This window comes from Manis javanica, chromosome 2, assembly GCF_040802235.1.
Source record: "Manis javanica isolate MJ-LG chromosome 2, MJ_LKY, whole genome shotgun sequence".
Taxonomy (NCBI): Eukaryota; Metazoa; Chordata; class Mammalia; order Pholidota; family Manidae; genus Manis; species Manis javanica.
In genome coordinates this window covers 201,850,503-201,861,266 of record NC_133157.1, presented here as the reverse complement: position 1 = coordinate 201,861,266, position 10,764 = coordinate 201,850,503, and the positions used below count along the sequence as shown (strand labels likewise).

At 39.7% G+C, this 10,764-nt stretch overlaps 1 protein-coding gene across 6 annotated transcripts in view; it reads left to right on the top strand.

The window, feature by feature from the left end:
- The first annotated feature begins 53 nt into the window (after window positions 1-53).
- Window positions 54-10,764, top strand: part of TAF2 (TATA-box binding protein associated factor 2) — a 132,835-nt gene continuing 122,124 nt past the window's right edge. For all 6 annotated transcript variants that reach the window (XR_012128389.1, XR_012128388.1, XM_073230011.1 and 3 more), the window contains exons 1-2: window positions 54-399; window positions 800-853. Coding sequence is in view for 4 of the 6 variants with exons in the window: in XM_073230011.1 (XP_073086112.1) it covers window positions 316-399; window positions 800-853 (138 nt within the window). In the remaining 2 variants the exon portion in view is untranslated. The remainder of the gene's footprint in view (window positions 400-799; window positions 854-10,764) is intronic.

The following is a 10,764-nucleotide window of genomic DNA, read 5'->3' as shown; positions in this document are numbered from 1 at the left end:
AGGCACAGACTTCCGGCTTGTCCTCGCCGTCCTCGCACTTCCGCTGACGTCTCCGGTCAGAGGTGACAGACAAGATGTCGGCCACTAGTAGCTGTGAGCTGTTGTTGAGACGAGCATCTCGGTGACAAGCTCCTCTGTAACAAAATCGCAGGAGCGAGTTGTAGGAGGCGGCGGATCCGGCGCAGCCGGGTGTGGGCGCCGAGAGGCCGCGGCCGCGGGCCGTGACTGTGGGAGCGGGGAGTGTGAGGGCCGGAGACCGGTAATGCCCCGCTGCCCCCGGGGAAGCCGGGTGGCCCAGCGCCGCGAGGTCGCTCCATGCCGCCGACTGGTCTAGAGCCCGCCAGAATGAACAGGAAGAAAGGAGACAAGGGTTTTGAAAGCCCAAGGCCATATAAATTATAAGTATTTTTTCACCTCCCTTTCCTCTTCCAGGTTTTGTTTTTATTAATTATATTTTCTGATTACTTGAAACTGACTTGGTGGGCCAGGGAAACCTAGGAGGAAACTAGAAGCCACTCACTGTGATGGACGTGGTGTTTGTAGCGGGAAAGTGTTTTAAATGACCGTGTTCAACAGATTTAATTCCCCTTGAAGGTTAATAAACCTTTTCTTAAATATCTGTTTGTGTGCAGAGTTTATTTTTGTGGCTGTCTAAATTTAAAACAAGTTACCCCAATTTGTAGGGTTTTAAAATAAAAGATGAAGTGTAATTTTGAGATGTTTAGGACATACTTTTTGTTTATACTTGCATAGAATTATGCTTTGATTTAATGATTGAAGTATTTTCTTTCTTTGTACAACCCATCAGGTCGTCTGCATCAATAACATAAACTTCCAAAGAAAATCTGTTGTGGTAAGTATATTTTCAACAGTTATAGGCAGTAATGAGTTACCTTTTACAATACTTAGAAGCTTTTCCTTCAGATAATTGTGTTTCAAGAATATGTAAGATTTAGAATTCGGATATCTATAACTCCTAGGACCATGGCCTTGCTACTATACTGGCTGCCTAACCCCAACTCCCCCTACCCCCTTTCTTTTCATGTTTCCTGATTAAAATTTTATTCTTTTAATCTGTTGTGGAATATGAAAATCTACATTACCAAGCATTTTAGAATTGTGCATGAAACAACAATAAGCCATAGTGGGATTTCTTCAGTGAAAAAATTAATTAAGGTTAATGGACTCAGTGACTTAATGTAGCTGTTAAGAGGCCAGTATTGTTTTCTGATTCTTGGCTGACTTGGTTTAGGTAGCATTGTTCTGTAGTCAAGTTTTAGATAAGGTATTTAAAATCTAGTAGACACTCCCTGATCTCCTTTAGATATATTTAGATGGTTGCCTATATAATCCATTCTGAGAGCATCTTTGTCAACTAAAGTACTTAATTTAGTTTCTCAGAGGTACCTGTATTAAATAGACCAAGATCTTAGAGCTGATTTTCTTTGAGTGAAAAGCATCAGCTTCCCTTTTAAACTTGTTACCCAGCTGTGCATATGTTTACTTAAGATGAGCTATGTAGATAAAAAAAAGTAACCTTTTCATAGGAATCATAGAATCTTAGATATGTAAGGATCCTTAAAAGTTGATTAAGTCCGATGTCCTCATTTAAGGGATTTCACTTTCCATATTCCCCGTGTATAATTTTATACCTTGTATCCCATTGATGGTTACTTTAGGTGTGTTGTGTTATGTCAGCTGGGTAGGGAAGATACGAGCATTAGGGAAGTCTAGTTAAGAGGTTATTGTAGTAACTAGGGGAGAAATGATGAAGACCTAATGAAGACAGCATTAGTGAAAATGGTATAGAGTTGACATGATTGACTGAACATTTTTTGCATAGATACTATGTGTAAGGCCATCTTCTAAGGTTTTCTGTGTATGACCTCACGTAATTGTCATAATAAACCCATGAAGTAGATACTATTTTAATTCTTAAGTTTATAAAAGCAGCTGAAAGAATTGGAGGCTAAGTAATTTTTCTTAAAGGCATAAACTTAGCAAGTGATGGAGCCATTTTCAATCAAGGATGACCTAAGAGTCATCTGCAATTCCTTTCTGTTTATCTCCTTTGCATTTCCTCTACCCTTGCCAAAATGATAGGAAAAAATTGCAGGTGACATGTAATAAGAATGCTGAGAAGTAGCTGATTTTTGGGTTTCCCATTGAAAAAATTGGTTGGTTGGTGTATTGGTTAGGGTCCTAGAAGGAAACAGATGGCACATTCATACAAGTTAGTTCAGGGAAAATAATGAAAACACTACTTAGAACAAACAGGGTTAAGAGAAAACAGTAAGAGATGGAGGAGCACACTTAGTTTAGCAATGAGGAACAGTTACTATTTCTAAATCTGAAAGAACAAAAGGAAGGGAGAAGTTACCAGAACCTACTGTATCTGTGGGAGAGTCACCTTACAGGAGCTGTGGCATTTGAAAGAAGAATGAAGCTACTGCCTCCATGAGCTGGGCAGAGGGGAGCAAACAGGATGAACTCACTTTCCTTCTGCTCTCCAGTTTCTTCCCTGTGCCTTTCCTTTGACCACCCATCAGGAGGCCAGAGGGCTAGTTCCCAGGTAATGCAATTCCTGGGGCACAGAGTAAGGTGGCGAGTGGATTAGAAGGGGCAAAGGAGAATATCTAAACAATATATCCCTTTTGACCCAAAGCATTCTCTCATCTTTTGTTGAGATGAAAAGCTAGTGTTCCCAATACACAGGGCTTAATGAAGTTTTGTCAGCTATTGCAGAGGTTGGCAATGGATGACTTCCTGTTTTTATATGTAAAATTTACTTGAGAACAGCTGCACCCATTAATATATTGTCTAAGGTTTATTGGATCTCTAAAGGCAGAGTTGAATAGCTGTGAAAGAAACTATGGCCGGAAAGCCTTTTTTATTTTTATTTTTATTTTTATTTTTATTTTTATTACTTTTATTTTGGTATCATCTACAATTACATGAGGAACATTGTTTACTAGACTCCCCCTTCACCACGTCTCCCCCACAAACCCCAATACAGTCACTGTCCATCAGCATAGTAAGATGCTGTAGAATCACTCCTTGTCTTCTCTGTGTTGCACAGCCCTCCCCGTGCCTCCCACCACATTATACATGCTAATCTTAATGCCCCCTTTCTTTTTCCCCTGCCCTTATCCCTCCCTTTCCACCCATCCTCCCCATTCCCTTTACCTTTGGTAACTGTTAGTCCATTCTTGGGTTCTGTGAGTCTGCTGCTGTTTTGTTCCTTCAGTTTTTTTCTTTGTTCTTATACTCCACATATGAGTGAAATCATTTGGTACTTGTATTTCTCCATCTGGCTTATTTCACTGAGCATAATACCCTCTAGCTCCATCCATGTTGTTGCAAATGGTAGGATTTGTTTTCTTCTTATGGCTGAATAATATTCCATTGTGTATATGTACCACATCTTCTTTATCCATTGATCTACTGATGGAAACTTAGGTTGCTTCCATTTCTTGGCTATTGTAAATAGTGCTGCGATAAATATAGGGGTACATCTGTCTTTTTAAAACTGGGCTGCTGTATTCTTAGGGTAAATTTCTAGAAGTGGAATTCTTGGGTCAAATGGTATTTCTGTTTTGAGCTTTTTGAGGAACCTCCATACTGCTTTCCACAATGGTTGAACTAATTTACATTCCCACCAGCAGTGTAGGAGGGTTCCCCTTTCTCCACAACTTCGGCAACATTTGTTGTTGTTTGTCTTTTGGATGGTGGCGATCCTTACTGGTGTGAGATGATATCTCATTGTGGTTTTAATTTGCATTTCTCTGATGACTAGTGATGTGGAGCATCTTTTCATGTGTCTGTTAGCCATCTGAATTTCTTCTTTGGAGAACAGTCTGTTCAGCTCCTCTGGACATTTTTTAATTGGATTATTTGCTTTTTGTTTGTTGAGGTGCGTGAGCTCTTTGTATATTTTGGATGTCAACCCTTTATTGGATCTGTCATTTATGAATATATTCCCCCCTACTGTAGGGTACCTTTTTGTTCTATTGATGGTGTCCTTTGCTGTACAGAAGCTTTTCAGCTTGATATAGTCCCACTTGTTCATTTCTGCTTTTGTTTCCTTTGCCCAGGAAGACATGTTCATGAAGAAGTCATTCATGTTTATGTCCAAGAGATTTTTGCCTATGTTTTCCTCCAAGAGTTTTATGGTTTCATGACTTATATTCAGGTCTGATCCATTTTGAATTTACTTTTGTGTATGGGGTTAGACAATGATCCAGTTTCATTTTCTTACATGTACCTGTCCAGTTTTGCCAACACCAGCTGTTGAAGAGGCTGTCATTTCCCCACTGTATGTCCATGGCTCCTTTATCATGTATTAATTGACCATATATGTTTGGGTTAGTGTGTGGAGACTCTGTTCTGTTCCACTGGTCTGTGGCTCTGTTCTTGTGCCAGTACCAAATTGTCTTGATTGCTGTGGCTTTGTAGTAGAGCTTGAAGTTGGGGAGTGAAATCACCCCCACTTTATTCTCAGGACTGCTTTGGCTATTCGGGGTCTTAGGTGGTTCCATATGAATTTTTGAACTATTTGTTCCAGTTCGTTGAAGAATGCTGTTGGTAATTTGATAGGGATTGCATCGAATCTGTAGATTGCTTTAGGCAGGATGGCCATTTTGACAATATTAATTCTTCCTAGCCAAGAGCATGGGATGAGTTTCCATTTGTTAGTGTCTTCTTTAATTTCTCTTAAGAGTGTCTTGTAATTTTCAGGGTATAGGTCTTTCACTTCCTTGGTTAGGTTTATTCCCAAGTATTTTATTTATTTATTTATTTGGGTGGGGTTTTGGTTTATTTATTTATTTATTTGGTCCTTTGCAAAACATTTGGGTCTGCTTCTTATTCCCTTTTTTAAAAACTAGTTTGTGAATGTGGGAAAGGGGGTAGGCCATTCCATTTCTTCCTCTTCTTTTTTTTTTTGAGAGGGCCTCTCATATTTATTGATCAAATGGTTGTTAACAACAATAAAAATCTGTATAGGGGACTCAATGCACAATCATTCATCAACCCCAAGCCTAATTCTCAACAGTCTCCAATCTTCTGAAGCATAACAAACAAGTTCTTACATGGTGAAAAAGTTCTTACATAGTGAATAACTTCTTACATGGTGAACAGTGCAAGGGCAGTCATATCACAGAAACTTTCAGTTTTGATCACGCATCATGAACTATAAACAGTCAAGTCAGATATGATTATTCGTTTGATTTTTATACTTGATTTATATGTGAATCCCACATTTCTCCCTTATTATTATTATTATAATTTTTAATAAAATGCTGAAGTGGTAGGTAGATGCAAGGTAAAGGTAGAAAACATAATTTAGTGCTGTAAGAGGGCAAATGTAGATGATCAGGTCTGTGCCTATAGACTAAGTATTAATCCAAGCTAGACAAGGGCAACAAAACATCCACGGATGCAGAAGATTTCTCTCAAAACAGGGGGCGGTGAGGTTCTAAGCCTCACCTCTGTTGATCCCCAATTTCTCACCTGATGTCCCCCCTGCGACTGTGCCTGTCAGGTTGTTCCTCCCTTGAGGAATCGTACCCATCTCTGGCTATCCAGTCATCTTCTGGGGCCATACAGGGAAATGTAAAGTTGCTAAGTGAGAGAGAAGCAATATTCTTTGAAAAGGTTAGCTTTTTACTTCTTTGCAGATTTATGCCCTGTGACTTCTATGCCCAGCATTTGCCTTGAGGTATCTTTACCACTTGGAAGAATTATGATACTCGGTAATTTTTGATATGAGACATGAATTCTACTGAAGGGTTGTAATTAGGAAGGAAGAAGAAAAGGTATAGAAGTAGCAAGTAGCAGACAGAAGAAAACATGGGAAGATTATTTCTTTGACATATCTTCTTGTGGAGTAACATAAGCATGTATAGGTTTTAACAAACTACTAATTAAATTGCGTACACACATTAACATAATAGGAATACAGCTACATAACAAAACCAGACCTACAATTACCAGCCATATCCAGTGAAACCAAGAAAACCAGTTAGGTACCCTAGGCATTTGTGAAAACTTATCAATGATATGATGGATATTGTCTAACTGTATATGAATAGTTTGAGAAAAATCAGACAAATTAAAAGAACACATTCCTGGGAACTGTTCACATCCAATATGTTCTTTTAACAGTAGATAGTCTATAGTCGCACGATTTTGGAGCACTGCAACTTGCACTTCCCTAATTCTTGGTTGAGTTCTAACAGTATAGATCCAGTCAAATTTGTTGTTTTACTGTATGCACAGGCCAGCTTTGATATCTCCTGTATTTTATTTTTTTTGATGCAATTATGAATGGAATTGTTTTCCTGATTCCTCTTTCTGTTAGTTCATTGTTAGTGTATAGGAAAGCCACAGATTTCTGTGTATTAATTTTGTATCCTGCAACTTTGCTGAATTCCGATATTAGTTCTAGTAGTTTTGGAATGGAGTTTTTAGGGTTTTTTATATAGAATATCATGTCATCTGCAAATAGTGACAGTTTGACTTCTTCTTTACCAATTTGGATTCCTTGTATTTCTTTGTTTTGTCTATTTGCCATGGCTAGGACCTCCAGTACTATGTTGAATAACAGTGGGAAGAGTGGGCATCTCTGTATTGTTCCCGATCTTAGAGGAAAAGCTTTCAGCTTCTGGCTGTTAAGTATGATGTTGGCTGTGAGTTTATCATATATGGCCTTTATTATGTTGAGGTACTTGCCCTCTATATCCATTTTGTTGAGAGTTTTTATCATGAATTGGTGTTGAATTTTGTCAAATGCTTTTTCAGCATCTATGGAGATGATCGTGTGGTTTTTGTCCTTTTTGTTGACGTGGTGGATGATGTTAATGGATTTTCGAATGTTGTACTATCCTTGCATCCCTGAGATGAATCCCACTTGGTCATGGTGTATGATCTTCTTGATGTATTTTTGAATTCGGTTTGCTAATGTTTTGTTGAGTATCTTTGCATCTGTGTTCATCAGGGATATTGGTCTGTAATTTTCTTATTTGGTGTGGTCTTTGCCTGGTATTGCTATTAGGGTGATGCTGGCTTCATGGAATGAGTTTGGGAGTATTCTCTCTCCTTCTATTTTTTGGAAAACTTTAAGGAGAATGGGTATTATGTCTTCTCTGTATGTCTGATAATATTCAGTGGTAAATCCATCTGGCCCCGGGGTTTTGCTCTTGGGTAGATTTTTTATTACCACTTCAATTTCGTTGCTGGTAATTGGTCCGTTTAGATTTTCTGATTCTTCCTTCATCAGTCTTGGAAGCTTGTATTTTTCTAGGAAGTTGTCCATTTCTTCTAGGTTTTCTAGCCTGTTAGCATATCGGTTTTCATAGTATTCTCTAATAATTCTTTGTATTTCTGTGGGGTCGGTCCTGATTTTTCCTTTCTCATTTCTGATTCTGTTGATGTGTGTTGATTCTCTTTTTCTCTTAATAAATCTGGCTAGGGGCTTATCTGTTTTGTTTATTTTCTCAAAGAATCACCTCTTGGTTTCATTGATTTTTTTCTATTGTTTTATTTTTCTGAATTTTATTTATTTATTCTCTGATCTTTATTGTGTCCCTCCTTCTGCTGACTTTAGGCCTCATTTGTTCTTTTTCCAATTTCAGTAATTGTGACTTTAGACTATTCATTTGGGATTGTTCTTCCTTTAAATATGCCTGGATTGCTATATACTTTTCTCTTAGAACTGTTTTTGCTGTGTCCCTCAGAAGTTGGGGCTTTGTGTTGTTGTTGTCATTTATTTCCATATATTGCTTGATTTCTGTTTTAATTTGGTCATTGATCCATTGATTAGTTAGGAGCATGTGGTTAAGCCTCCATATATTTGTGAGCCTTTTTGCTTTCTTTGTACATTATTTCTAGTTTTATACCTTTGTGGTCTGAAAAGTTGGTTTGTAGGATTTCAATCTTTTGGAATTTACTGAGGCTCTTTTTGTGGCCTAGTATGTGGTCTATTCTGGAGAATGTTCCATGAGCACTTGAGAAGAATGTGTATCCTGTTGCTTTTGGATGTAGAGTTCTATAGATGTCTATTAGGTCCATCTGTTCTAGTGCATTGTTCAGTGCCTCTGTGTCCTTATTTATTTTCCGTCTGGTGGATCTGTCCTTTGGAGTGAGCGGTGTGTTAAAGTCTCCCAAAATGAATGCATTGCAATCTATTTCCTCCTTTAATTCTGTTAGTATTTGTTTCACATATATTGGTGCTCCTGTATTGGGTGTATATATGTTTATAATGGTTATATCCTCTTGTTGGACTGAGCCCTTTATCATTATGTAGTGTCCTTCTTTATCTCTTGTTACTTTCTTTGTTTTGAAGTCTATTTTGTCTGATACTAGTATTGCAACACCTGCTTTTTTCTCTCTGTTGTTTGCATGAAATATCTTTTTCCATCCCTTGACTTTTAATCTGTGCATGTCTTTGGGTTTGAGGTGAGTCTCTTGTAAGCAGCATATAGATGGGTCTTGCTTTTTTATCCATTCTATTAGTCTGTGTCTTTTGATTGGTGCATTCAGTCCATTTACATTTAGGGTGATTATTGAAAAATATGTACTTATTGCCATTGCAGGCTTTAGATTCGTGGTTACCAAAGGTTCAAGGTTAGCTTCTTTACTACCTTACTGTCTAACTTAACTCACTTATTGAGTTGTTATAAACACAGTCTGATGATTTTTTTTCTCCCATCTTATTCCTCCTCCTCCATTCTTTATATGTTGGGTGTTCTGTTCTGTGCTCTTTTTAGGAGTGCTCCCATCTGGAGCAGTCCCTCTAAAATACCCTGTAGAGGTGGTTTGTGGGAGGCAAATTCCCTGAGCTTTTGCTTGTCTGGGAATTGTTTAATCCCTCCTTCATATTTAAATGATAATCGTTCTGGATACAGTATTCTTGGTTCAAGGCCCTTCTGTTTCATTGCATTGAATATATCATGCCATTCTCTTCTGGTCTGTATGGTTTCTGTTGAAGTAGTCTGATGATAGCCTGATTTTCCTTTGTAGGTGACCTTTTTTCTCTCTCTGGTTGCCTTTAAAACTGTCCTTGTGCTTAATCTTTGCTGTTTTAATTATTATGTGCCTTGGTGTTGTCCTCTTTGGGTCTCGTCTGTTGGGAGTTCTTTGTTCCTCTGTAGTCTGAGCAACTGTTTCCTCCCCCAGTTTGGGGAAGTTTTCAGCAATTATTTCTTTAAAGACAGTTTCTATCCCTTTTTCTCTTCTTCTGGTACCCCTATAATGTGGATATTGTTCCTTTTGGATTGGTCACACAATTTTCTTAATATTCTTTCATTCCTGGAGATCCTTTTATCTCTCTCTTTGTCAGCTTCTATTCCTTCCTGTTCTCTGGTTTCTATTCCATCAATGGCCTCTTGCATCTTATCCATTCTGCTTATAAATCCTTCCAGAGATTGTTTCACTTCTGTAATCTCTCTCCAGACGTCATCCCTTAGCGCTTGTATATTTCTCTGCAGCTCTGTCAGCATGTTTATGATTTTTATTTTGAATTCTTTTTCAGGAAGACTGGTTAGGTCTGTCTCCTTCTTGGGTTGTGATTTTGGTCTGTATCAAATTTTTCTGCCTTTTCATGGTGCTAGAGACAGTTTGCGTAGGTGGCGCAAGTGATGGCTGGAAGAACGTCCCTTCTTGTTGGTTTGTGGCCTTCTTCTCCTGGGAGAACAGTGACCTCTAGTGGCTTGTGCTGGGAAGTTGCGCCAGATGGGGCTCCTGATTCTTGCCCAGCCACTATGGAGTGTAGCTCACAGTTGCTGTGGGCGTGGCCTTCCTTGGGCTGCTGCTCCAATATGGCAGAGCAGAGTCAGAGGGGAAATGGCCAGAAGGCTGTTTATCTGCGTGAGGGGCTCTGAGCTGCCCTGCTGCACAGGAGGTTAGAGTGCCCAGAGTTCCCTGGGATTCCCAACTGCTGGGCTAAGTGTCCCTGGACGCTTCTGTCCAGCTGTGGGGTCCCTGTCCCTTTAAGACTTTCAAAAAGCACTTGCTTTTCTTTGTCCCAGGGCCGCTGGCTGCAGGGATCTGCTGACAGGTCTTTCTGTCCTGTTTCCCTAGTTTCCAGCACCCCACGCACGCACTGTGTCTGCGCTCTGGTGCAGATGGCTAGGGCTGTGTATTCCGCAGTCCTGGGCTCCCTCTCTCTCCCTGCTCTGTTGTCTCTCCTCCCGCCGGGAGCTGGGGTGAGGGGTGCTCGGGTCCCGCCGGGCCGCGGCTTGTATCTTACTCCCTTCGCGAGGTGCTGAGTTCTCGCAGTTGTGGATGTAGTCTGGCTGTTGTCCTGTGTCTTCTGGTCTCTCTTTTAGGAAGAGTTGTATTTGTTGTATTTTCAAAAATATATGTGGTTTTGGGAGGAGATTGCTGCTGCTCTACTCACGCCACCATGTTGGCTCCCTCTCACCTCTCCTTCAGTTCCTGTTTTATAGTTGGGATTCGTCATTCCAGCCAGTATAGTGACCCTTTTCTCTGCATTTTGGTTCAGTGGCATGTGGAGCTGAAGTGGTCAAGGGACTTCGCAACTTCCAGTATAATGGAACCATGACCACATGCCCTGTGAGGTGCATTCTTCTCTTGGTCACTAGGACCTCTCGACATACTGAACTCAAGGTCACACAGTCAGCAAAATTCTTTCAGTGGCTTTTTTTCACGCAATAAGAATAGTCAGTCTAACTCTTTCCCTTTTGATTCCCAGATCTATTTTGGCTGTGGAGATGACCTTGTATATTGCCCACTGGTTTAAGA